Consider the following 26944-nt stretch of genomic DNA (forward strand, 5'->3'; position numbering starts at 1 on the left):
CTCCCACCAGGAGGCCTTTTCCAGGACCCCCGCACTCCACGCCCCCGCAGGCCACGCCCCCGCAGGCCACGCCCCCGCAGGCCACGCCCCGGGTCACGAGTCCTTGGAGCTGGTTCACCCAGTGACCGGGGAGATGTCCCCGCTGGACGGACCAATCGGCGTCCTGCCTCAGATCGGAGACTCCGAGGAGAAGCTCCGACAGGTAGAACCCCCGTCCTGCGTGGGCCGGATCCAGGTCTGGACAGATCCAGGTCCTGCTGGTGTGAGCCCAGGTCCAGTGTGCTCCAGGCTCAGGTCTGCTGTGTTCTGGTTCTGGTTCTGGTTCCAGCGGCAGCGGCTCCGGCAGCTCATCCTGAGGCAGCAGCAGCAGAAGAACGCTCTGCGGCAGGAAGCCGGTCCCGGTCCTGGTCCTGGTCCTGGTCCTGCTGCTCCTCCCGGTCCCGGTCCCGCTGCTCCTCATGGACCCGGTCCCGGTTCTGCCCCCCCTCTCCACAGCTGGACCCAGGAGAACTCCGGTCCTGCGGCGCACCCAGCCGGCCTGTTCGGCCGCCCTCCGCCCCCGTACCCCGGAGGGCCGGTCCTGAGCTTTCCCAGACAGAACCTGCCCCAGAACCTGAGGTGAGGGCAGCCCCACGGTCCCGGTCCCGGTCCCGGTCCCGGTCTGGAGAGCTGGACTCCATTCACTCCTGTGTCTCCTCGTCCTCCAGGTTGGCTCCTCCCCCTGGACTGCAGGAGTCCTTCCTCCGTCCTCCTCAGGGAGCGGCGCCGGCTTCTGTTCCGGTCCATATGAGACCAGCAGAGTTCACCGGGATCAGACCGCCCCCCACCCCCCCAACTCACCTGTTGACAGGTGAGAGAAACCACACACACACACACACACACACACACACACACACCGCCCTGGTCTGTTTCTCTGATGCCGGTCCGTCCTCCCGTCCCCCCAGGTCTCCCCCAGCCCCTCCCTCCCCGGTCCCTCCCCCTCCAGCAGCACAGCATCATGGGACGGCCCTACATCGAGCTGCGACACCGCCTCCGGCTGCCCCTCCCCCCTGTGGCTCCGCCCACAGCCACCAGAACAGGTGGCCTGGATCAGCTGAGTCAGCCGGACCGGCAGCAGGACCGGCGAGCTCTGGGTCCCGGTCCCGGTCCTGGTCCCGGTCCGGGTCCGGACCCGCTGCTCCCGGGACCCGGAGGGATGGAGGAGCACCTGGAGGACTCGGCCGTGAAGGACTTGGAGGACGTGGAGGTGAAGGACCTGGTGGACCTGAACCTGAACCTGGACCCTGAAGACGGTAGGAGCATGTGGGCCCGGCGCTGGGGGGGCGGGGCAGGGTTTGGTTGGGCAGGGCAGGCCGGGGGGGGGAGCGGGGCAGGTGTGACCATGTGACTGTTTCAGGTAAAGAAGACCTGGACCTGCACCTGGACGACTTCCTGCTCTCCGGGAAGTTTGACCTGATCGCCTACGCCGACCCCGAGCTGGACCTGGAGGACAAGAAGGACATGTTCAACGAGGAGCTGGACCTGGGGGAGCCGTCCCAGGAGAGCAGACCCCCAGGACCTCCAGGACCCCCCAGAGCAGCAGACGTCCCCTCAAAGGTACCAACCGGGATCTCCTCTGCTAGAATGAGTCCACAATAACTCCGGCACCACCTCCCCCCCCCGCAGGCCCCCCCATCGGTCCCGGTTCAGGACCAGACCCCCCCATCAATCCCAGTTCTGGACCAGACCCCCCCATCAGTCCCGGTTCAGTCCACAGTGTCCGAAGGTAAATGGACAGCTTCTGTCTTCTCGTCAAGTAGCGGTGATTCTCAACCAGATTGTCCACCTGTCTCCTGTCTCCCCTTTCCACTCGTCTCTTGTCTCCACCTGTCTCCTGTCTCCTGTCTCCACTTTCCTCTCGTCTCTTGTCTCCACCTGTCTCCTGTCTCCACTTTCCTCTCGTCTCTTGTGTCCACCTGTCTCCTGTCTCCACTTTCCTCTCGTCTCTTGTGTCCACCTGTCTCCTGTGTCCAGGTCCCCTGTCCATGTTCCAGCAGAGACCCCTCGGACTGTCCCAGACTTCCTCGGCTCTCCTCACCTCCCCCCAGGATCGGGTCGTCCTCCACTCAGGACCTTCCACCCAGTCGCCGTCCCAGAACCAGAACCAGAACAAGTCCAGGCCTCTGCTCCTGGAGGAGCAGCCTCTCCTCCTGCAGGACCTCCTGGACCAGGAGCGGCAGGAGCAGCAGCAGCAGCAGCAGATGCAGGCCCTGATCAGACAGGAGTCCACCCCAGACCCCCCAGGGCTGTCCAGCATAGGTGAGACAGACCACAACAACACAGCCCCCCCCCCCCGGTCCACCTCTGAGACCCCAGACTCTGCTTCCTCCAGGAAGACGTGGCAACGGGATTGAGGAGGTCCTCAAAGTCTTCCTTCCACCGTCCTATAATGTCCCCAGAGGACGACAGCAGCTCCTCCTCCACTGTAAACAGTGTTGCTGGAGACCTGGTGTCCCCTCCTGAGGCGCTGGACGCTTTGACGGACCGGTGGTCCTCCTCCATGTCGTGTGCCTCCATGTGCTTGACGGCAGCCCTTACTTCCAGTCTCCACCACCCGGTTCGGGGGTTTTCCACCAGGCACCGGAGACCTGGAGACCACAGCTCCGAGCAGCTGCTTCGACACTGGAGGTGGAGAACACGGTCCCCTGGGACTCAGTGTCCCCAGCCTCCTTCAGGATCTGGGAGAAGCTCTCCCGGAGGTGGGAGTTGAAAACCCTGCTGACAGAGGGTTCCACCAGACGGTCCCAGCAGACCCCCACAACGCGTTTGGTTCTGCCAAGTCTGTCCGGTTTCCTCCTCCGCCAGCGAATCCAACTCACCACCAGGTGGTGATCGGTCGACAGCTCTGCTCCTCTCTTCACCTGAGTGTCCAAAACACGAGGTCAGAGGTCAGATGGCACGACAACAGTCGATCATCGACCTCCGACCTGGGGTGTCCTGCTGCCAAGTGCACTTATGGACCCCCCTGTGCTCCAACATGGTGTTTGTTATGGACAAACTGTGGCTGGAACAGAAGTCCAAAAACAGAACACCACTCGGGTTCAGACCAGGGAGGCCGTGTGATCCAATCCTCCCCCTTCCAGGTCTCACTGTCTCTGCCCACGTGGACCTTGAAGTCCCCCAGTAGAACAGTGGAGTCCCCAGTCAGAGCTCTGTCCAACACCCCTCCCAGGGACTCCAAGAAAGCCTGGAGGCACCTGTCCCCGACCAGACATGCAACCTTGTGATTCACTGGGGGTTGTTGGCTGCCACCCAATCCACACAGAACCAGGACCCTGCGGTTCCCTCGGTGGGTGGTGAGCCATGTCGGCCCGACCCCGGGCCAGGCTCCAGGGTGGGGGCTCCAGGGTGGGGCCCCGGCTGGAGTGCTGGGCGATGTCTCGGCCTTTGATTCCGTTCCTCTCATGGCGGGGTTTTGAGCTGATCTCAGTCTGGCCCGTCACCCAGGACCGGTTTGCATGTGGGGGACAAAAAACAAGAAAAGAACACAGCCTGAACCCCCCCCCCAAAAAATACGCAAATCAAGTCCTGAACTGTGTGTGTGTGTGTGTTGTGTGTGTGTGTCAGATCCCATCATGAAAGCGAAGATGGTTGCTCTGAAGGGGATCAACAAGGTGATGAGTCAGGGAACCCTCAGCCTCAACAGGTGAGTTACCCCCCCCCCGCCACAAACATACACTCACACTCACCTCGAGGACCCCCTCCAGCCATTGTGACCCCCCCCATGTCTTTTTGCCAGGTTCCAGCATCCTGCAGCAGCTCCTGGGACCCAGGAGGGGCCGGTTCCTCTGGGACAGGTAGTCGGAGATCTGCAGAGCCAGAGGAGACTTTCTGCCGAGCCAGACTCAGAGTTGTTCCTCCATCATTTGTCCTCTCAGGACGTGAAGTGTCCCGCTCAGCTGCTCCGTCCCGTCCCCCCCAGCTCCGGAGCGTGCTTCGTCAGTGAGTATCTGTTCTTTCAGCACAGTGGCGAGCGGCGAGCGTCCTCACGGCTCCTCCTCCTCCGTCTCTCCTCAGACGAGTCTCAGCGCCGGCAGTATGAGGAGTGGCTCGGGGAGACGCAGCGCCTCCTGCAGATGCAGCAGCGCCTCCTGGAGGAGCAGATCACCGCCCACCGCAAAGCCAAGAAGGCCCTGTCCGCCAAACACAGGACGGCCAGGAGGGCCGGCCGGGCCGTCACCGAGGAGGACGCCGCCCAGCTGCGCTCCATCGGCGAGCAGCAGGCGGCGGTGCAGAAGCAGCTGGAGCAGGTACACACTTACATTCACACACAGCTTTGAGGTGAGTGTGTTCATGTTGTGTGTGTTTGTGTGTTCATGTTGTGTAGATCAGAAAGCAGCAGAAGGATCACGCTGAGCTGATCGAGGACTATCGCTCCAAACAGCAGCAGAGAGCTCTGCAGCAGCCTCTAGCCCCGCCCACTCCTCAGACCCACATAGCCCCGCCCACTCCTCAGACCCACATAGCCCCGCCCACTCCGCAGACCCACATAGCCCCGCCCACTCCTCAGACCCACATAGCCACGCCCGCTCCTCAGACCCACATGGCCCCGCCCACTCCTCAGACCCGGATGGCCACGCCCACTCCTCAGACCCACCTGGCCACGCCCACTCCTCAGACCCACCTGGCCACACCCACTACCCACACCCACCTCGCCCCGCCCAGTCCTCACACGCACTTGGCACCGCCCAGTCCTCATACCCACTTGGCCCCTCCCACTCCTCAGACCCATTTGGCCCCTCCCACTCTTCAGACCCATCTGGCCCCTCCCAGTCCTCGTACCCATCTGGCCCCTCCCAGTCCTCGTACCCATCTGGCCCCTCCCAGTCCTCGTACCCATCTGGCCCCTCCTAGTCCTCATACCCATGTAGCCCCGCCCACTCCTCAGACAATTCTGGCCCCGCCCAGTCCTCAGGCCCGTCTGGCTCCGCCCAGTCCTCAGGCCCGTCTGGCTCCGCCCAGTCCTCAGGCCCGTTTGGCCCCGCCCAGTCCTCAGGCCCGTTTGGCCCCGCCCAGTCCTCAGGCCCATCTGGCCCCGCCCAGTCCTCAGACACAACTGGCCCCGCCCAACAGGTGTCCCCACCCAGGTGGTCCTGTGCCGGTCTGGGCTCCGGGCATGGTGGGACAGAGGACCCCTCTGACCCAGGCCACACCCCCACACACCCCGACTCAGCCCAGTGGGAGCACCGGAGATGGAATCACCCCCAAACCTCAGGTGAGAGTCCTGTCCATGCTCCTGCGTGCGCACGGACACACACTCACACACACACACACACACACACACACACCAACTGACTTTGAATTGGAAACTTTGGTGAAACGGTTTCAGAACTTCTGTCTTTGTCTGCTGTTCCTTTTGGTGGCTTGTCTGAGATCTTGATTAAATTAAAGCTGCTAGCGGCATTGGTCGGGACCGAGCCTCCCCACCGGCCCGCGATTGAGACGTCCACCCACTAACATGGGAGTTGTTAGCATCTCTCATCCACTAACATGAAGTTGTTAGCATCTCCCACCCACTAACATGTAGTTGTTAGCATCTCTTACCCACTAACATGGAGTTGTTTGTATCTCCCATCCAGTAACATGTAGCTGTTAGCATCTTTCATCCCCTAACATGGGGTTGTTAGCATCTCCCATCCACTAACATGTAGTTGTTAGCATCTTTCATCCACTAACATGTAGCTGTTAGCTTCTCCCATCCACTAACATGGAGTTGTTAGCATCTTTCATCCACTAACATGTAGCTGTTAGCTTCTCCCATCCACTACCATGGAGTTGTTAGCATCTCTCATCCACTAACATGGAGCTGTTAGCTTCTCCCATCTGCTTTTGAGAGTCACTGAATGAAGGCACTGAGTGTCAGTTTGATTGACAGCTGCTGTCAGCTGTGTAACTGCACTGTACGCCCATATATGGTCATGTGAGTTACAGGCAGCTTAGAGTGGGGGAGAAGAGAAAAAGAAGTTTCTGTTTGGGAAACAACTGCTCCTTGTTCCTTTCCTGCTTGGCAAAACTGAACAAAAAATATCACGTTTGATAGGAAAATTAGTTGTCTTTCAGTTGATGAGGCTTTCGGAGCGTAGAGGCCTCAGTTTGTGAGAAGCGCGAGATTTTCCCCATCCGCCTCCATTATAACTGACAGTCCAAAAAATGCAGAGCGCACAGCTTTTCTTACTCGTGAAAATGTACATGTATCATGAAATTTTGAACAGATATGGTACATCACCTTGTTCGGAAGGACCTTGTGACGCTTTACATGTGCTCGGTTTGTCGATAGGAGTCTCGGTTTAGCCACACTCGACACTTGTTCGAGGTGCTGGAAAAAGGCAAGTTTGTCAATTTTTTCCCCATTATAACAGATGAGGGCAGGAGCAAGGCAGGATTTCAGACTTCCAACTTTGAGGGCTAATAAAATCTACACCTTGAGACTTTTGACAAACTTTTTAACAACTTTTGTGGAGAAATTTGTCCTCTATCATGTCACGTGACTCTGATTTCTCTACAACATACGGTCTCGGAGGAGATGATTTTTTTCGTGAGGAGTGATTTTGATCAAAATCTTAAGCTCAAAGGGAATTCGCAGACTGCCTTTTGGATTTAGGTCAGGTGTGTTGGAACATAAATTTTAGATCTTGACGAGACGAACGCGTGAGCGTCAGTTTGATCTCTCTACGACATTCCTACAGGCCGTGGCAACAATTTTACTGTTTCTAGGTGGCGCTAGAGAGCAGATGGGGTTAAGTTTTCCATTTTATCAAATGTTTCGCCGGTCATGATTTGCGTGCCAAATTTGGTGTGTTTTTGTGCATGATTAGGGGTCAAATTTGCATTTAAATACGAGGTCAGTATAATAAGAAAAAACGAGAAACGGACAAAGAACGGTAGAGACCTTGCCCTCCGGGGCCACCATGCCCTCCGGGCTCGGTCCCTAATTATTTGACCTGTTTAACTTTTCATCCTGACTTAATCCAGATGATAGAGCAGCTTTGTCAGACTGGCCCACACAGGGCTAACAATTCCATCCAAACATCTGTCTGCCCATCCATCTTTCTATCTTCCACCGCTTATCTGGGGCCGGGTCGCGGGGGCAGCAGTCTCAGAGAGGTCCAGACTTCCTGTCCCCAGACTCTTCCTCCAGCTCTTCCTGGGGGATCCCAAGGCGTTCCCAGGCCAGCCGAGAGACACAGTCTCTCCACCCTGTCCTGGGTCTTCCCCAGTGTCCCCTCCTGGTGGGACATGCCCGGAACACCTCCCCAGGGAGGCGTCCAGGAGGCATCCTAAAGAGGAGTGTGCATGTGCGCGCGCAATAAGCTAGCTAAGTGGTATTCAAAAAATTTCGCCAAGGTTGGCAGGTCTGCCTCGTTGACTTCAGCTTGGGCGATAGACGATTCCACCTCTGAGACCTTGGACTCTGCTTCCTCCACGGAAGACGTGGCGACGGGATTGAGGAGGTCCTCGAAGTATTCCTTCCACCGTCCAACAATAAATATCCCCAGTTGAGATCAGCAGCTTCTCCTCCACTGTAAACAGTGACGGCGCCGGACGGTTTGCCAGAATTTCTTTGAGGCCGAACGGTAGTCCTCCTCCATGGCCTCCTGAACTCCTCCCAGACCTGAGTTTTTGTCTCCACAACCGCTCGGACTGCAGTTCGCTTGGCCTGCCGGTTCCTGTCAGCTACTTGTGGAGTCCCATGAGCCAACAAGGCTCGATAAGGACTCCTTCAGCTTGACGGCAGCCCTTACATCCGGTGTCCACCACCGGGTTTAGGGTTTGCGATCACGGCAGCTCAGCTCCGTGCAGCTGCATCGACACTGGAGGTGGAGAAGATGGTCGACTCAATGTCCCCAGCCTCCCTTGGGACATGAGAGAAACTGTCCTTGAGGTGGGAGTAGAGCAATGGAGTCCCCAGATAGAGCACTGTCCAGCACCCCTCCCTGGACTCATAGAAGGCCGGCTACTCCCTGGCCTGTCCCCGACCCGAAGGCGTAGAGATGTGACCCTCTGGTTCACTGGGGAGAACTCCAACACATGGCGCTGAGCTGTGGGGCTATAAGCAAACCCACACCAGACCGCCGCCTCTCACCACGGGCAATGCCAGAGAAGTGGCGAGTCCAGCCCTTCTCGAGAGGTTGGGTTCCAGAGTCCCAACGAGGTGACATTCCATGTCCCTAGTGCTAGTCTCTGTGTCCAGGGACACCCTGCCGTCGGCTGCCATCGAATCACATTGCACCTACAGTTCCCTACAGTTCCCTCGGCGGGTGGTGGGTCTGCTGGAGGAATGGCCCATGTCGCCCCTTCGGGCTGAGCCTGGCTGGGCCCCGTGAGCAAAGGCTTGTCCACCAGGCGCTCGCTTGCGAGCCCCAACCCCAGGGGCCCCGGCTGCGCCATACCGGGCAACGTCGTGGTGCTAGATTTTAACGTCTCCATAGGGGCTGTTGACCTGAACTTGGTGTGGCCCATCACCCAGGACCTGGTTGCCTTGGGAGACCCTACCAGGGGGCTTAAGGCCCCCGACAACATAGCTCCTGGGATCATGCAGGCACTCAAACCCCCCCACCACTTTAAGGTGGCAGGTCAGGGGGGAGGCTAACAATTCCGTGAATGCTAACATTAGGCCTGTGCGGTATACCGGTTTGTACCGAATACCGGTTTTTATTTTTTTTATGATATGAATTTTTCATATACCGCAATACCGGTGAACAGCCCAAACAACGTCCGGAACGTGCGCGGCGGTAAAGTGTTTCAGCGGGGACCCATTTCACTGCTGCACAGGCTGCCGGCGAGAGCTCTCAAAGTGAAGCACATGCTGTTTACCCAGAGGAACTAATAACAAAAAGAGGAGCCACGTTTGGAAGTTTTTCGGCTTTTAAAGATCGGACGTGGATCAAACTACTATCTTTTGCAAATGCTGTCGAGCAGAAGTGGTAGCCGGCAGTGCTAACACTAGCAATAAGCTTCACCACCTGAACCGAAAACACGTTTTAGAGTACCAGGAATGTCATTAACTAAGATACACACCCTCCACATCCACAGCTCAATCTGCAGTAGCAGTCAGACGGCCACTCAAGATGCGTTCGCTAAAGGGACTGCATATACGAAAAAAAAAAAACAAGCAGCTGGTCGAGATAACGATCGCAATCATGCAATCTGGACATGAAAAAAACAATGATACAGTCCATATGACAGTAAAACGGGCTTTTTAAAGCCAATCAACTGCAGTAATTATTTTATTATTAGAAGAAAATGTGTGTAACAACACTCTTGCATGAAAAAAATACTGTCAAATACCGTGAAACTGGTATGAATTTAAAAAAACCGTGATATGAAATTTTTGCCATACCGCCCAGCCCTAGCTAACATGACATGCAGCGTTGGGGTCATGTGTTACCGTCACAATATTGTCATTTTAGCTGAAGAGAGAGGTCAAGGAACACAATTGTTACCTGTATTACCTGTAACAACAACAGGAGTCACTGTTGATCCCCACTGATCACTGTTGATCCCCACTGATCACTGTTGATCCCCACTGATCAGTGCAGATCACTACTGATTATTTTCAACCCCCACTCATCAAATACTCATTGTCATCTTCTGGGATATAATAAGACTTTCATTTCCCCTGCATTTTTTTGGCCTCAACTTAATTTGTGGACACAGGATAAAATCTTCATACCGTTATTTTGAAATTTTTCATTGACCCTTTAATTTAGCTTGGCACGCAGCGACTGGTAATGAGTAGTCACAGACTTTTAGAGTACCTAGCTACCTGGAGTAACTACCTGCATGGCACAGGCATCTCTCTGTCCATGGATCTGCAGGGAGACACACCTCTGTCCTCAGCTGTTTATCCTCCGGTTTGTCCTCTATGAAGACGTCTCTGTCCTCCGTCCTCAGCTGTCTTTGTCTTCCGCAGGTCAAGTTTGACGACAACAACCCGTTCAGCGAAGGCTTCCAGGAGCGGGAGAGGAGGGAGAGACTGCGGGAGCAGCAGGAGAGGCAGCGGGTGCAGCTCCTGCAGGAGGTACAGTGAGGGGGAGGGGCATCTCCTGGAGGGGGAGGAGCATCTCCTGGAGGGGGAGGGGCTGCTCCTGCAGGAGGTATGGGGATGGCTAGTAGCTACGTCATCGAAGCTGAATACGTCACTTCCGTGTCCAAAGGTGCGACGGTGCAGTGCTGTGTCCCGTGTTGTAACAACAGGAACGATGTCAACAAAACCATTTCCTACTACTGCTTTCCTCCGATATTACATCATTATATTATTTTACTGATATTACAAATAATGAGGCGGACTCACGTTATATAGATCAGATTTTTATTGTTTCATTTAATTATGTCTCAGAGCCAGACAGCAGCGGCACCGTAGCCAGGTCTCCTCCCCACAGCGGGGACGGTCCCACCGAGACACACACCCATCACCGGACCCGGTCCTGAGCAGGACCCCTGACCGAGCGGGACACAGGACGGAGCGGAACCGGGACTCAGTCCACGAGGGCGGCGCGTGCCCCCCGCTCCCGGTGCTGCTTAAATTAAACACAATTTATAGAAGGCTAAATAAAAATTTTGGCTACACGTCCTCTGTCTGTGTTTAATCTCCCTTTAGCTAATATTATTTTCTAGGCTGCTGGCATCACATCACTGATTAAATAAATTATTTGCTAAACTTTAGAGTTTATTTACGTGTCAGTCGCGGTTCTTCAGGTCCTGCTGGTTCCCACATCAGCTCCTCTCGTGGCGCCGGCGCATCAAAAGTAACTCTATCGGCCACAACAATATTGTCTAAAACAGCACAGGACAAAATAAAGACCCACATCTTTTCAGGGCTGAACTGCAGCGTTTCTCTCGCTGGATCTGAAGCTGCTCTGCAGCAGCTGTGTGTCTTCTCTCACTGTTAAAACTGCCTCCTCTCCGTGGCAGGACGGCCCAGCGGAGTTATCCAAAGTTAATAATCCTTTATTAATCCCACAAGGGGGGATATTATTAGATATTCTGTAAGGGCTTTTTATTATTATTATTATAATTATTATTATTATTATTATTTTACTTTTTACCCTGTACTGAATGTGTGCTGCTTCTGCTTTATGGCGTGTTTGAGGTTTGGTTTAACATTATTTCCCTGGATGACACTTCTACAATAAACTGTAAGTTGTCCTAAAACCGCAGACAGACAGAACCCAATTCTAACATTGCTAATTAATTAATAGTTAAGTTACACAGCTTGACGCGACGACTGACACCCGAGTGTTAATGCTAGCTAGCCACTTACTCACCCACCTCAACCTCGTAAATGTTGTTTTTCATTGAAGCCTGTGCTTTCCATTTCAGACTTCCACCTCTCACCACAGAAATATTTACAACTCGGTTTGAGTTGTAAGAGTTTAAACCCCTCTTCACTGACTTTGGAAAGTCAGCAAAATTCACTGTTACCGTGAAAAAAGTGACCGTTTCTTTGGCAGCAGCCATTGTGTTTACATTGCGCGCTAGAAGCCTTGGACCCGGAAGTGACTTGTGACGTCACACTAGCCATTCCCATAGTGAGGGGGAGGGGCAGCTCCTGGAGGGGGAGGAGCATCTCCTGGAGGGGGAGGGGCTGCTCCTGCAGGAGGTACAGTGAGGGGGAGGGGCAGCTCCTGGAGGGGGAGGGGCTGCTGCTGCAGGAGGTACAGTGAGGGGGAGGGGCTGCTCCTGGAGGGGGAGGAGCATCTCCTGGAGGGGGAGGGACAGCTCCTGGAGGGGGAGGGGCAGCTCCTGGAGGGGGAGGGGCTGCTGCTGCAGGAGGTACAGTGAGGGGGAGGGGCTGCTCCTGGAGGGGGAGGAGCATCTCCTGGAGGGGGAGGGACAGCTCCTGGAGGGGGAGGGGCAGCTCCTGGAGGGGGAGGTACGGTCTGGAGGACTGCTCCTGGTTGCTCTGTTGGGTGAAAGTTGACCTGTAGGACCTGTTGTCCTGTCAGAAGTGAGACTGTCCTTCGGGACCCGGTCTGGTTCTGACAGTCCTCCGTCTCGGTCTGTGGCCCTCAGGTGGAGCGTCATCGCGCCCTGCAGCAGAGGCTGGACCTGGAGCAGCAGGGGCTCCTGGGGGCCTCCGGAGCCGTGTCAGCGTCCCGGGTCGGACAGACGCCGTTGCATCCAGGACCGGGCGGTCCGCCGGGCTCCGTGCACGTCCCCGGGGAGGACGGTCTGACTCAGATGCCTTTCTTCAGCTCCGACCTGCCCCAGGACTTCCTGCAGTCCCTCCCGGGCCAGGCGGGGGCGCCGTGCCCCCAGCAGTCCGGACCCCCCGCAGTCCCGGCGCTGACCCAAGAGTCGAGGCCGAGACCCCCAGGCCCGGGACCGGCTGCGGCGACCCCGTCTCATCCTGGAGTCCAGAGACGAGGTCAGGAGTCGTCCCCGTCCCTGTCCCCGTCCCCCTCCCCCTCCTCCGGAGGCCCCGCCTCCCTTCTCCGCCTCTACTCGGACGTCATCCCCGAAGACAATCCCAAGAAGAAGAGGAGCCGGAGGAGGGACGGCCACGACGCCGCACCCCTCTCTGACATCACTTCCTGCTCCACGCCCACACGGGGCAGCGTGGACCAATCAGAGGCCTCCTTCCTCTTGGGACTGGCTCCGTCGTCTGAGCTGGAGAGGCAGCTGTCCTTCGTCCCCGACGGACAGAGGCGGCCGCTGGAGGTCAAGGTGCGCACACTCACCAGCACACACCCTGTCAGTCATGTCAGTATCAATCAGCTGTGTGTTCGCCGCTGCAGGAGGAGCGTGAGGAGGGCGGAGCCTGTGGGGGAGGTGTGGTGAAGATGGAGGACGGGTTGTCATCCTCTCCTCTCCAAGGGGGAGACGGGGGGAAGGAGCTGCTGAGACACCTTCTGAGGGACAAGATGTCCCCGTCCACCACGCCCCCGCCCGCCGCCTGCCGCCAGCTGTCCACCGATGGCGTGCGGTCCGAGGAGGAGGACTGGTCCGGTTCCCACGGCAACACGGTGAAGCAGGACTGTGATCGTGAGGTGTCGGAGTTCCGTGGATCTGGACCCGACGTGACGCTGACCCTCTTCCTCCTGCAGGGGGCGGCGGACAGTCCGGACGCCAAGGCCAAGCTACAGCGCTGCAAGAGGGCGGGCCGGCCGGACCGGGACCGAGCCCCGCCCAAACACAAGAGGAGGCGGAGGGAGGAGGAGGAGAAGAGCCTGAACTCCACCCCCTGCACCACCTCCGGCTCCGACCCGCCCAGCAGACAGGTGAGGCCACGCCCCCCTGTCAGCACCACACCTGGCATGTCAGTGAAACAGAGACTGGTTAGACTGGAACAGACCGGTTGGTACTGGAACAGACCGGTTAGTACTGGAACAGTCTGGTAGAACATTCCCAGCTCGGGTGGTACCAGTACAGACCAATGGTGTCAGTTCTGACGGTGTGTTCTGACGGTGTTGGTTCTGACGGTGTGTTCTGACCGTCGGTTCCCCACAGCTGGCTGTTCTGCCCCTCATGGAGCCGGTTCTCGGGGTGGATCTGGGTCTGTTCCCTCCGTTTGGCAGCTCGTCTCTGGGAACAGACTCCAGACTGAGCGGCTCCTTCGGGAACGGAAACCTGGACGGAGTCACCGACTTCTACTCCCACCTCATCTACAAGGTACTGGCCTCTGCTGGGTTCTGCTGGGTTCTGCTGGCCTCTGCTGGCCTCTGCTGGCCTCTGCTGGCCTCTGCTGGGTTCTGCTGGGTTCTGCTGGCCTCTGCTGGGTTCTGCTGGCCTCTGCTGGCCTCTGCTGGCCTCTGCTGGCCTCTGCTGGGTTCTGCTGGCCTCTGCTGGCCTCTGCTGGGTTCTGCTGGCCTCTGCTGGCCTCTGCTGGCCTCTGCTGGCCTCTGCTGGGTTCTGCTGGGTTCTGCTGGGTTCTGCTGGCCTCTGCTGGGTTCTGCTGGGTTCTGCTGGGTTCTGCTGGCCTCTGCTGGGTTCTGCTGGCCTCTGCTGGGTTCTGCTGGCCTCTGCTGGGTTCTGCTGGCCTCTGCTGGGTTCTGCCCACGCTGCAGCAGAACCACACTGCCGTGGTTCTGCTGCCGCGGTTCTGAGCGTCTCTCTCCCTGCAGCAGAACAACCTCAGTAACCCGCCCACGCCGCCGGCCTCTCTGCCGCCCACGCCGCCGCCGGTCGCCCGGCAGAAGCTGCTGAACGGCTTCGCCACCACAGACGAGCTGAAGGACATGAGCGAGCACGACGGTAAGAACCGGCGCCGGACGGAACCGGTCCGGCCGGTTGACCTGGACCCGGTGAGTCACCCTCATGTTCCGTTCAGTCAAAGGAGTGTCGGCGCTGAAGCAGAAAGGGGAGGAGCTTCTGCCTCTAAGCCACGCCTCCAAGACCGTGGACGTACCTGCCTCTCTGCCCACCCCGCCCCATAACAACCAGGAGGAGCTGCGGTAAGCCCCGCCCCCTGCCCACACTGCTCCACAACTGCCAGGAAGAGCTGAGGTAAGCCCCGCCCCTGATGTCAGTGTGACCTGTTGGCTCCGCCCCCTCAGGGTCCACAGCCTGGAAAGCTTCGTCCCGTCCTCGTCTCCGGAGAGCGTGGTGGACGCCGAGATCAGCAGGTACCCCGACCTGTCCTCCGTCAAGCTGGAGGCGCCGTCCCCGTGTGCGTCACCCACGTTTCCCATCACCCCCTGCGCCTGGGGCAAAGGTCAGTCAGCAGGTCAACAGGGGTCATCATTCTCTTCACCAGGAAACTCACTGTCTCTCTGTCTCTCTCTCTCTCTCTCTCTCCAGGCTCTGCAGTCAAACAGGAAGTGAAGGCGGAGCCTGTCTTTCAGGCTCCTCCCTCCTGCTCCAGCGCTGACCTGGTTACCATAGCGATAACCCTGAACCCTGTCGCCTCTCAGGTAAGCCTCTTCCGTGATTCCCAGGTTGTGGTGAGTCCTCGGTCACCTGCTGCCAGTAGCTCCGCCCTCTGATGACATCACTGTTGTTCCAGAACGTTCCAGGTGTCATGGCCGCCGTGGCTCAGCTCCTGAGAATATCTGTCCCGCCAGACTACCAGCTGAGCCCGGGGGACCCACACAGCTCCATGATGAACCAGGTGAGGCGAGGGGGAGGGGCAGGAGGGGGCGGGGCAGGGGGAGGGGGCGGGGCAGGGGGAGGGGGCGGGGCAGCATTTTAACATGAATTTGTCTTCACAGAGTTCCACCAGCTGCAGACTGCAAAGACCAGGAGGTCAGTGTCCACACACACACACACACACACACACACACACACACACACACACACACACACACACCCTCCCTCTCTCTGACCCGGTCTCCTCTCCAGCTGTCAGGATGAACCTCCTCCAGCACTGCAGCTTCTGCAAGGTTCCGCTGGGGAACCGAGTCCAGGTGGTCCGGGAGCTCAAACAGGTGGGACAGACGGACCAGTGTCCTCCAGCCGGGGGACAGGCTGTAGGACAGGATGTAACTGTGTGTGTGTGTGTGTGTGTGTGTGTGTCTCAGGAGGCTTCGTCCAGACCCGGTCCCGGACCTGGACCCGGTCTGGTGTTCTGCAGTCCCGGCTGTTCTGAGGCTCACAGGTCTTCGGGGGACCAGGTGAGTGTGGCGGTCAGAGCTCAGAGCTCAGACCCGGAGGACCACATGTCCCATCATGCCCCCTGTCTGTGTCCTCAGCGCTCCGTCCCCGTCGTGGCCCCGGGCCCCGAGCGTCCCCCTCCCAGAGCGCAGCACCACTACGCCAACAACATGTCGTCCATCCCCGTCCAGTCGCTCCTCCACTCCGCGCCGCCGCCCTCCTCCTCCCCGCCTCCGTCCTTTCCGCCCGCCTCCGCCGTCACCATGGAGACCAAGCCCCCCCTCAAGGTAGGAGCTCGCCGGAGGACGAACGCCGGCCCGCACCGGATCCGCCCGCGACATGACGGACGCTCTGATTGGCCAACAGGTGAAGGTGAAGCTGAAGCCCCGCCCACGGGCCGTCCCGGGCGGAGACGACCTGCTGTCCTCACGATACCTGAAGAGAGCCAGGAGTCCCCGGTGGAGGCGCTGGAGCGTCAGCATCGCCCTCAGCAGGTCGGTCGTTCCCCGAGCCGGGACTGGGTGGAGGTGGGGGGAGGCAGGGTGGAGGGGCGGGGCCTTGAGGGTGGAGTCAGGGTGGAGGGGCGGGGCCTTGAGGGTGGAGTCAGGGTGGAGGGGCGGGGCCTTGGGGTGGAGTCAGGGTGGAGGGGCGGGGCCTTGGGGTGGAGTCAGGGTGGAGGGGCGGGGCCTTGAGAGTGGAGTCAGGGTGGAGGGGCGGGGCCTTGGGGTGGAGTCAGGGTGGAGGGGCGGGGCCTTGAGAGTGGAGTCAGGGTGGAGGGGCGGGGCCTTGGGGTGGAGTCAGGGTGGAGGGGCGGGGCCTTGAGGGTGGAGTCAGGGTGGAGGGGCGGGGCCTTGGGGTGGAGTCAGGGTGGAGGGGCGGGGCCTTGGGGTGGAGTCGGGGTGGGGGGGGGGATGTGGGCGATGAGCAAAAGAGAATATTTAACATCATTGTTTCAACTTGTTTTTTTAATTCAGTATGAAAACAGAGGGCATGTTTACAGCAGCGGTTCTCAAACTGGGGTCCCCAGACCCCCAGGAGCCCCCGGAGCCCCGGAACCATATCAGAGTTTCCTTTAAATTCCTTTGACTACCCATCAGTGTTTCCCTGCTCCAGAGCTTCGGCCCATTTCTTTATATTCTCCAGAACATCAAACATCTGTGGACAAACAGCTGCTGTGATTCATAAAAAGACATTAGATATACTGTGAAAACAGAATCACCTGCTGAGTGGTCCACGTTCCAACCCCCGGACCGGAACACACAGCGTAACCCCCGTCCTACACTGGACTGCGAGGCCGGATTTCACCCTCCAGGAGAAAACTCTACACAAAATCCAGCCACATAACAACATAACCGTTCAATACGGTGTTTAACTTCTGCAATAAAGAAACACCTCTGGGACCTGAGAAGCCGCGCCGATACGACCGGAAGAGTTTTCCGTGGCGTCCCAGATCCCGTCTTTCTTCCAACAACCCGTTGTCGTTTGCTGCAGCGAGTGGAGGGAACGGCCCGGCTGTCTCTTCTGCGGCACTTTCCGGCTGTTTACGTCCTTCTGCTGTTAAACTGCATCCAGCGTGAATCCAGCCCGTCATTACAATGGAGGCTAATGCTAACGGCTAATGCTAACTGCTGCTGTGTAGAATGGGGCCAGGGAACACGCAGCAAAGCAGCCAACAGGAGAAGGAAGGGAACGCCGCTCTACAGGAAGTCCAACGTAACAGTTTGAAGGAAATAAGAAATTCGCAAAACGTCAGAACGTAAGGACCAGAACCGACAGCCAGCGGCGACCGGGACCAGGAGCCACCTGGACCTGGAGCAACCTGGACCTGGAGCCACCTGGACCAGGAGCCACTCTGCCCTCAACGACATCTGTCAACTCTTGTGTTCATTTCTTGCGTTTCCTTCGTTTCCTTCCAGTGTCTAAACAAACCACTGGAGCAGAGCCGCGAGCCCATGATCCATGCTAGCACCTTAGCATCTGAGCAAGCTAACTCCTTAGCATCTGAGCAGGCTAGCACGTTAGCGTGTCACTGAGCAGGCTAGCACTCGAGCGTGCTCAGTGGAATGCTAACCCTCGGAGCCTCTGCTTCCCAGGGGTCCTTGCGTCCCTAACGAGGCGGTTGCCGTGCCGACGGAGGAGGAGATCGACGTGCTCCTGCAGAAGCTGGGGACGTGTCTCCGTCCCGACCCGCTGCCCAGAGACCAGCGCCGATGCTGCTTCTGCCACCAGCAGGGGGACGGACGGACGGACGGACCGGCCCGGCTTCTGAACCTGGACCTGGACCTGTGGGTGAGTCCCCGACCCGGCCCCCGGCGGTCTCCGGGACCCCGGCGGCCCGCCTCACCGGTCGCTGTCCTCCGTGGACCAGGTGCACCTGAACTGCGCGCTGTGGTCCAGCGAGGTGTACGAGACGCAGGCGGGCGCCCTGATCAACGTGGAGCTGGCTCTGAGACGAGGACTGACGCTGCGCTGCGTCCACTGCCAGAGGACGGGCGCCACCAGCGGCTGCAACCGGCTGCGCTGCACCAACACCTACCACTTCACCTGCGCCCTGCAGGCCAGCTGCACCTTCTTCAAGGTGAGGGGGGGCGGGGACGGGAGACAGGAGACAGGTCCGGGAGACGGGTCGCAGACAGGAGACCAGGAACAGGACACTCACCACCCTGTCCCCCCTTGTCCCCGTCCCCCCAGGATAAGACCATGCTGTGTCCCCTCCATAAGCCGCGGTCGGGGGCCCTCAGCGGCTCCTCCCCCTCCTCGGCCCCCGGGCTGACCTCTGACCCCGCGGCGGCGGCGTCCTGCGACCCGTACGACTCGGAGCTGCGCTGCTTCGCCGTGTTCCGCCGGGTGTTCGTGCAGCGGGACGAGGCGCGGCAGATCGCCGCCGTGGTGCAGCGCGGCGAGCGGCAGCACACCTTCCGGGTGGGGGCGCTGCTGTTCCGCGCCGTGGGCCGGCTCCTCCCCCAGCAGATGAGCCGCTTCCACAGCCGCGCCGCCATCTTCCCCGTCGGTTACCACGCCAACCGCCTCTACTGGAGCATGCGCCACAGCAACAGGTGAGCCGTGCACGCTGAGTAATGTTCAGCGAGCGTCCCCGGAGTCCGGGGACATGTCCTCAGGGGACGTGACGGACTGCTGGTCGTCCCGCAGGCGCTGTAAGTACATGTGCTACATCGAGGAGAAGGACGGACAGCCGCTGTTCAAGGTGAAGGTGGTGGAGCGGGGACACGAAGACCTGGTCCTGACAGGGGACACACCCAAAGGTACACCACACACACACACACACACACACACACACACACACACACACAATCAGTGAGGACAGACAGCGCTTCTGCTTCTTCTGTAAGAAGTCAGCACAATGTGTGTCCCTGTCCCTTTCTGTCTTTGTCTCTCTGTCCCTGTCTCGCTCTGTCCCTCCCTGTCCCTTCCCTGTCCCTGTAGCGGTGTGGGACCAGGTCCTGGAGCCTCTGTCTCACATGAGGACAAGTTCTGGGACTCTGAAGCTGTTTCCAGTTTACCTGAAGGGAGAAGATCTGTTTGGCTTAACGACGAGCGCCGTGACCAGGATCATCGAGTCTGTGAGTCTCTCTCACACACACACACACACACACACACTGCAGGTCAGTGTTGTTAGTCATGTAAAACAGTGACACTGACCTCCCTGTCTCTGTCCCGGTCCCTGTCTGTCCCTGCGTCCAGCTTCCGGGTGTGGAGGCCTGTGATCGCTACACGTTCCGTTTTGGCAGGAACCCTCTGATGGAGTGGCCTCTGGCCTTCAACCCGTCTGGCTCGGCTCGGTCGGAACCCAAAACCTGCCAGGCCAAAAGGTCGGAGGTCACACTCACACACACACACACTCAGACACACTCTGACACTCAGCCCAGTGCCTCCCTGCAGTAACCCCCCCCCTCCCCGCAGGCCCTTCCTGCTGGGTGCCGTGGCCCCCCGCTGCCAGGGCTCGGTGGGCTCCATCGTGGGTCTGGTCCCCGGAGTGGTGTCTCTGTCCCCCGGGGAGTCCGTGGCCGGAGCTCATCAGGGACGTCACTCCAAGTCGTCCCAGTACCGCCGCATGAAGGCCGAGTGGAAGACCAACGTGTACCTGGCCCGCTCCCGCATCCAGGTCCGACTGTAGGCCCGGAACGCTGTGACTGTTACGCTGTAGGCCCAGAACGCTCTGACTGTAACGCTGTAAGGCTGGAACGCTGTGTGACTGTAACGCTGTAGGCCCAGAACGCTCTGACTGTAACACTGTAAGGCTGGAACGCTGTAGGCCCGGAGCACTGTGACAGTAACGCTGTAGGGCCGGAACGCTGTGTGACTGTAACGCTGTAGGACTGGAATGTTGTGTGACTGTAACGTTGTAGGACTGGAATGTTGTTTGACTGTAACGTTGTAGGGCCAGAACGCTGTGACTGTAACTCTGTAGGGCTGGAACACTGTAGGACTGTCATGCTGTAGGTACGGAACGCTGTGACTGTAACGCTGTAGGACTGTCATACTGTTGTCCAGCTGTACTCTGCTGCTCATCACTTCCTCGTGTAAATATTTGAATCTCAGTTAAAAAGAAAACACTGAGAACCGAACAGCTCCGTGATCAGATGAGGCCACAGCGCCTGACACCCTCTGTCTGTCCCCCGCCTGTCCCCCGCCTGTCCCCCGCCTGTCCCCCGCCTGTCCCCCGCCTGTCCCCCGTCTGTCCCCCCGCCTGTCCCCCGCCTGTCCCCCCGCCTGTCCCCCCGTCTGTCCCCCGCCTGTCCCCCCGTCTGTCCCCCGTCTGTCCCCCCGCCTGTCCCCCCGCCTGTCCCCCGTCTGTCCCCCGTCCTCAGGGTCTGGGTCTGTATGCAGCCAGAGACATTGAGAAATGCACCATGGTCATCGAGTACATTGGAACCATCATCAGGAGCGAAGTGGCCAATCGGAAGGAGAGACTGTATGAGTCTCAGGTACGACACACACACACACACACACACACACACACACACACGCTGCGACATCATTATACACTCTAAATGTAACCCTGTGTGTGTGTGTGTGTGCGTGTGTAGAACCGGGGTGTGTACATGTTTCGGATCGACAACGACTACGTGATCGACGCCACCATCACAGGAGGACCTGCCAGGTTAGAGCCGACCTTTGACCTGTTTCACCTGCTCACTCGTCAACATCGGGCTTTCTGAAAGATCTGTCCCCGTGTCTCTCCGTCCCGTCTCTGTCCTGTCTGTCCCTCACAGGTACATCAACCACTCCTGCGCTCCGAACTGCATCACTGAAGTGGTGACTGTCGAGAAGGAGAACAAGATCATCATCAGCTCCTGCCGGCGGATCCAGAGGGGAGAGGAGGTACCTGTGTGTGTGTGCGTGCGTGTGTGGGCGTGTGCGTGTGTGTGTGTGCTCATATCCTAACTCTGCTCTTCCTCTCCAGTTGAGTTATGACTACAAGTTCGATCTGGAGGACGATCAACACAAGATCCCGTGTCACTGTGGAGCAGTCAACTGTCGCAAATGGATGAACTGAACACACACACACACACACACACACACACACACACACACACACACACACACACACACACACACACACACACACACACACACACACAGTCTCTCTCAGTGGACTGAACTTCATGTCACATGTGAAGCAGCCTTCATGTATTGGAGCTGAGTGGATTGGCGTGGGGGCGGGGCTCTATGTGGGGGCGGGGCTAAAGAGGCTGGTCCTCTGTGTACATTGTGTGTAGAAACAAGCGGCGCAGGAGCTTCCTTTGATTCGCATTAAAGCACTGAACCACAGTCAATTCGCTGCAGCGAGCCTCACCGGGACGGGCGGGGCCGCCGCGTCGGCTGCACCCCCCCGCCCCCCACCCCCAGCGCCCCCGTCCCCCAGCGCCGGGCCGCCCCGCTCTGCCCCGCCCCCCCGGGCTGGTTCATCTCCTGTAAAATAAGAGATTTTCTTCTTTTTGTATTTATTACTGAATGAAGCTATTTTTTATGGCTGCGGTGCGTTTGAGGTCTGGAGTGGCAGCGTGTAAATTTGTGTACTATAAATGAAAAGGTGACTCCGCCCCCGCGTGCTGATTGGCCACCGTGCTCAGGTGCGTGTGTGTGAAGTCCTGTTGACATGTACAGACACACATGAAGTTTTTTTTTTATTCTGGGACAAAATGTCGATAAAGATGTTTGTTTTGGGGAATTCTGGTGAAATTTAGAGTCATATGCAGAAAATAAACTATTTTACATCTTCAGTGTGCGTGCGCGTCTCTGTGTGTGTGTGTGTGTGTGTTTTGTGTGTGAACTGCGGGAACTTGAACGTCGTCTGGTTTGACTTTGCGACAGCGTCTCCGGCGGTGACTCTTGGTTTGGTATCAAACAGGCAAACCGAGAAAAAATAACTGATTCATTATTGCCTGTAGAAATGGCTGACGCCCCCTCCTGGCCAAGACTGGGACTTGCGCCCTCTTCCGTCAGCAGCAGCCGTGGTTACCTGGGGTTTAAATTTGAATATAGTTGGTTACAAATTACGTTTATTAGCTTTGCGTTCAGACGGGGAATACAAAGGATTGAATCCGCTTTCATGCTGGGGTTTGAAGCATTCTGATTGGACGGGGTGGATGTGAGGCGCCAGAGCTTTCTCTCTTTCTGCGATTAACCTCGATTTGATGCTCCAGCTTTGAAAACGTCTGCATAGATCTGCTCCGATCCACTGGCTCTTTTCACGATATCCCTTTCCTGTGATGTTCACATTAAATAAAGTCTCCGGGGAGGAAGCGTTCCACTCGGATATTGCTTCATGGAGAGGAAACGAGCCGGTGCAGAATCACCGGAGAGAAGTCGAGTCTGATTTACATAGAATTCTGAGAAAAAGAAGATTTCAGGTTCTTAAATTGTCTTTTGAAAGCGTAATTAACTTTTCTTCTAAGAATTAAAAGTCCTATAGTACCCCCCCCCCCCCCCCCGGTCCCCTACTGGTCTCAAAGGTCACAGGTAGGAGCGCTGGAATCATCTGCCATGTGCGCGTGTCCGCGTGTGTGTTTGTTTCCCATGTCCCGGGACACGAGACGGCGGGATCGACGCGTGACGTGTGGTGACGTCGCGGTTTGGGGGCGGTCCGTGTGACGTGTGCAGTGACGTGTGGACCCATTCAGAAGTCCGTAGAGAAGTTGTGTGTTTTGTGTGCGCGGCTAACGGAGCGCAGACTGACGGCTCGCGTCCCGCTGCCGGAGTGCCACCGAGCCGGGACACTGGTGAGTACAGCGCGGCCCCGGTACAGCTCCCTGTCCGGATTAGGACGCGTTTGTTTGGCGCTCAGTTCCGCCGCACCGCCGCTGTTTGCGGCTAAGCTAAACAGGAGTTCCATTATCGGACGGCTTTGCGGGTCCGTGCGTGACGCGCGTGAAAGGAGCCGTGAAGCGTTCAGGTCGATATTTCAATCAAGGCTGAATGACTGAGCTTCAGTCACCGCAGCTACAGACCCGGGTCTGGACTGTCAGCCCCGCGAGCCTGTCCACCCGAATCCCATCGGATTAACTGGAATCCGGTTAACGCAGACCCGAACCTGCAGAACCTGCAGAACCAGGTCTGTTCTGCTCAGAGGAGGAGAACCCTGCAGAACCAGACCCAGAGGAGGAGAACCCTGCAGAACCAGACCCAGAGGAGACTTTCTGCAGAACCAGACCCAGAGGAGACTTTCTGCAGAACCAGGCTCAGAGGAGCAGAACCCTGCAGAACCAGGCTCAGAGGAGACCTGGTGCTGATCCAGCACAGCAGTTGATCATTGCTGGACCTGCTGAATCTCCACATGAATGTCACCTGATGTGACTCCAGACAGGAAGTGTCCTGCGATCTGATTGGCGGTCCTCTCACTGCCAGCCAATCAGGAAAGTCCCTGCAGAGGCAGCGTGTGACAGTCATGTGACCTCCTGACCTCTGACACGGAGCTTCACACACACATTGACAGGAGCCGCCGGTCTTTATTGATCTGGATCATGTAGAATTTCAAAGCAAATCAAACTGCTTCACAAGCATGAAACGGCTGTCCCTACACACACACACACACACAGGCACGCACGCGTGCGCACGCACCTCCACCCACTCTGACCTGGGCTCATGTGACCTCTGACCTCTGCAGGTTTCTCCGTGTCTGTGATGTGAGGCTCCGCCCACCGGGCCGTCATGGCCAGCCTCACGCTGCGGTACTTCTGCTACGGCTGCCTCGCCACCTCCGTCACCTGGTCGCTGCTCCTCTTCCTCTACTTCTCTCTGGGGGCGGAGTCCAACCGCGGCCGCACGCCGCTGCAGCACCGCGGACACCAGCCAATCACGGGAGCCCTGGGGGCCCGGGGTCCGGGGCGCCGCCCCCACCCGGCCAAACAGGGAGCGGAGCTGTCCCCGGAGATGGGTGAGTGACAGCAGCCGGCAGGGGGGCGGGGCTTAGCTCTCCATGTCAACTGCAACGTGTGTGTGTGTGTGTGTGTGTGTGTGTGTGTGCAGGGATGATCTTTAACGAGGCCGATCAGGAGCTCAGGGATTCCGGGTACCACCGCCACGCCTTCAACGTCTTGATCTCCACCCGACTCGGATCGCACCGCGAGCTGCCCGACACCCGGGATGCCCAGTAAGGTCACGGCAGGGGTCACAGCAGGGGTCACAGCAGGGGTCACAGCAGGGGTCACCTCACTACACCCAGACTTTAATCCAGCTACACCAGCACAGGTGGAGGATTAATCCAGGCCAGATGCTGGACGGGTGGAGGCTGGGGTCAGGAGGAGGACAGGTGGACAGACGGAGGACAGACCCCCGGCAGGTGACTGTGTCCCTGTGTCTCAGGTGTCGGGACAGGTCCTACCCCCCGGCTCTGCCCCCCGCCAGCGTGGTGATCTGCTTCTTCAACGAGGCGCTGTCCGCCCTGCTGAGGACCGTCCACAGTGTCCTGGACCGGACGCCGTCCGTCCTGCTGCACGAGATCATCCTGGTGGACGACCACAGCGAGCTCGGTAACTGAAGCGGTCCTCGGAGTGTCTCCAGGAGACACTCACACACCCCTGGCTCACTGTGTGTGTGTGTGTGTGTGTGTGTGTGTGTGTGTGTGTGTGTTGGTTCCAGACGAGCTGAAAGATGAGCTGGACCGGCTGGTTCGGGACGAGCTGCCATCCAAAGTGAAGGTGGTGAGAAACCAGAGGAGGGAGGGACTCATCAGAGGACGGATGATTGGAGCCTCGCACGCCACCGGTCTGTCCTCCGTCCTCCATCCTCTGTCTCACTGTCCTCTGTCCTCTGTCTCTCCATCATCTGTCCTCTGTTGTTTCATCACTGTCTTCTCTCTGTACCGTCTTGTCTTCTGGTTTTCATCCATGTCCCACCTGAGCCCCTGCTCTGGTCCCTGTGTGTCCAGGTGAGGTCCTGGTCTTCCTGGACCTCACCTGAGCCCCTCCTCTTGTCCCTGTGTGTCCAGGTGAGGTCCTGGTCTTCCTGGACCTCACCTGAGCCCCTCCTCTTGTCCCTGTGTGTCCAGGTGAGGTCCTGGTCTTCCTGGACAGCCACTGCGAGGTGAACCAGGCGTGGCTGCAGCCGCTGCTGGCGCCGATCCAGAAGGACCGCCGGACGGTGGTCTGCCCCGTCATCGACATCATCTCCGCCGACACGCTGGCCTACTCCCCCTCCCCCATCGTCCGGGGGGGCTTCAACTGGGGGCTGCACTTCAAGTGGGACCCCGTCCCCCCCTCAGAGCTGAACGGGCCCGAAGGAGCCACCGGACCCATCAGGTAACCCCATAACCAACCTGTTAGCTAACCAGATAACCAACCCTTCAGATAACCAGATAACCAACCCTTCAGCTAACCAGATAACCAACCAGTCACCTAACCAGATAACCAACCTGTTAGCTAACCAGATAACCAACCCTTCAGATAACCAGATAACCAACCCGTCAGATAACCAGATAACCAACCTGTCAGCTAACCAGATAACCAACCTGTCAGCTAACCAGATAACCGACCCATAAGCTAACCAGATAACCAACCAGTCAGCTAACCAGATAACCAACCAGTCAGCTAACCAGATAACCGACCCATAAGCTAACCAGATAACCAACCAGTCAGCTAACCAGATAACCTACCCATCAGCTAACCAGATAACCAACCAGTCAGCTAACCAGATAACCGACCCATCAGCTAACCAGATAACCAACCAGTCAGCTAACCAGATAACCGACCCATCAGCTAACCAGATAACCAACCAGTCAGCTAACCAGATAACGACCCATCAGCTAACCAGATAACCGACCCATCAGCTAACCAGATAACCAGATAACCGACCCATCAGCTAACCAGATAACCAACCAGTCAGCTAACCAGATAACCAACCAGTCAGCTAACCAGATAACCGACCCATCAGCTAACCAGATAACTGACCCATAAGCTAACCAGATAACCAACCAGTCAGCTAACCAGATAACCTACCCATCAGGTAACCAGATAACCAACCAGCCAGCTAACCAGATAACCGACCCATCAGCTAACCAGATAACCAACCAGTCAGATAACCAACCCGTCTAGTGAACAGATAACCCGTCAGCTAACCAGATAACCAACCCATCAGATAACCAGATAACCAACCCGTCAGCTAACCAGATAACCAACCCGTCAGATAACCAGATAACCGACCCATCTAGTAAACAGATAACAAGTCAACTAACCAGATAACCAACCCGTCAGCTAACCAGATAACCAACCCGTCAGCTAACCAGATAACCAACCAGTCAGATAGCAGATTACCGACCCGTTAGATAAAAAAACCATCTATTGAAGAGATAACCAACCAGCAAACTGTGCCTGTAACTGATTAACTAACCAGTTGAATAAGAAACCAACCACTGAGGAATCTGGGTAACTCCCATCCAGCCAGCTAACCACCCCCCCCCCCCCCCCGTCCCCCCCATCCCCCCAGGTCCCCCACCATGGCTGGAGGCCTGTTCGCCATCAACAGGAAGTTCTTCAACGATCTGGGACAGTACGACTCTGGGATGGACATCTGGGGCGGCGAGAACCTGGAGATCTCCTTCAGGGTGAGAACGACTGTCCCCCAGCTGTCTTCTGACTGTCTTCTGACTGTCCCCCAGCTGTCTTCTGACTGTCCCCCAACTGTCCCCCAGCTGTCTTCTAACTGTCCCCCAGCTGTCCCCCGACTGTCTTCTGACTGTCCCCCAGCTGTCCCCCGACTGTCTTCTGACTGTCCCCCAGCTGTCCCCCGACTGTCTTCTGACTGTCCCCCAGCTGTCCCCTGACTGTCCTCCAACTGTGTCCTCACTGTGCTCATGCTACAGTCAGTCTGACTGTTGTCCTCCTGTTGCCAGTCCAGCTGTCCTGTGACTGTG

At 57.8% G+C, this 26944-nt stretch overlaps 2 protein-coding genes across 2 annotated transcripts in view; both read left to right on the forward strand.

Annotated features, from left to right (window-relative positions):
• The window catches only part of LOC115394662 (histone-lysine N-methyltransferase 2C-like), a 58879-nt gene extending 37061 nt beyond the window's left edge, over positions 1-21818 (forward strand). The window contains 37 exon segments of the mRNA XM_030100017.1: positions 11-202; positions 329-618; positions 708-850; positions 945-1292; positions 1397-1596; positions 1666-1765; positions 2014-2298; positions 3607-3685; positions 3779-3981; positions 4057-4289; positions 4367-5254; positions 9953-10060; positions 12055-12708; positions 12780-13007; positions 13089-13262; positions 13492-13653; positions 14106-14235; positions 14312-14435; positions 14538-14695; positions 14782-14894; positions 14987-15091; positions 15192-15225; positions 15322-15407; positions 15501-15593; positions 15672-15860; positions 15940-16067; positions 17667-17862; positions 17942-18151; positions 18265-18629; positions 18724-18836; positions 19018-19154; positions 19276-19403; positions 19495-19696; positions 20403-20519; positions 20622-20695; positions 20808-20916; positions 20999-21818. Of these exon segments, the coding sequence (XP_029955877.1) occupies positions 11-202; positions 329-618; positions 708-850; positions 945-1292; positions 1397-1596; positions 1666-1765; positions 2014-2298; positions 3607-3685; positions 3779-3981; positions 4057-4289; positions 4367-5254; positions 9953-10060; positions 12055-12708; positions 12780-13007; positions 13089-13262; positions 13492-13653; positions 14106-14235; positions 14312-14435; positions 14538-14695; positions 14782-14894; positions 14987-15091; positions 15192-15225; positions 15322-15407; positions 15501-15593; positions 15672-15860; positions 15940-16067; positions 17667-17862; positions 17942-18151; positions 18265-18629; positions 18724-18836; positions 19018-19154; positions 19276-19403; positions 19495-19696; positions 20403-20519; positions 20622-20695; positions 20808-20916; positions 20999-21091 (7191 nt within the window). The 3' untranslated portion in view covers positions 21092-21818.
• An 878-nt stretch (positions 21819-22696) lies between these two features.
• Positions 22697-26944, forward strand: part of galnt11 (UDP-N-acetyl-alpha-D-galactosamine:polypeptide N-acetylgalactosaminyltransferase 11 (GalNAc-T11)) — a 7518-nt gene continuing 3270 nt past the window's right edge. The window contains exons 1-7 of the mRNA XM_030099507.1: positions 22697-22817; positions 23702-23971; positions 24064-24187; positions 24400-24566; positions 24676-24801; positions 25085-25334; positions 26518-26635. Coding sequence (XP_029955367.1) covers positions 23746-23971; positions 24064-24187; positions 24400-24566; positions 24676-24801; positions 25085-25334; positions 26518-26635 — 1011 coding nt within the window. The 5' untranslated portion in view covers positions 22697-22817; positions 23702-23745. The remainder of the gene's footprint in view (positions 22818-23701; positions 23972-24063; positions 24188-24399; positions 24567-24675; positions 24802-25084; positions 25335-26517; positions 26636-26944) is intronic.

This window comes from Salarias fasciatus, chromosome 9, assembly GCF_902148845.1.
Source record: "Salarias fasciatus chromosome 9, fSalaFa1.1, whole genome shotgun sequence".
Classification (NCBI taxonomy): Eukaryota; Metazoa; Chordata; class Actinopteri; order Blenniiformes; family Blenniidae; genus Salarias; species Salarias fasciatus.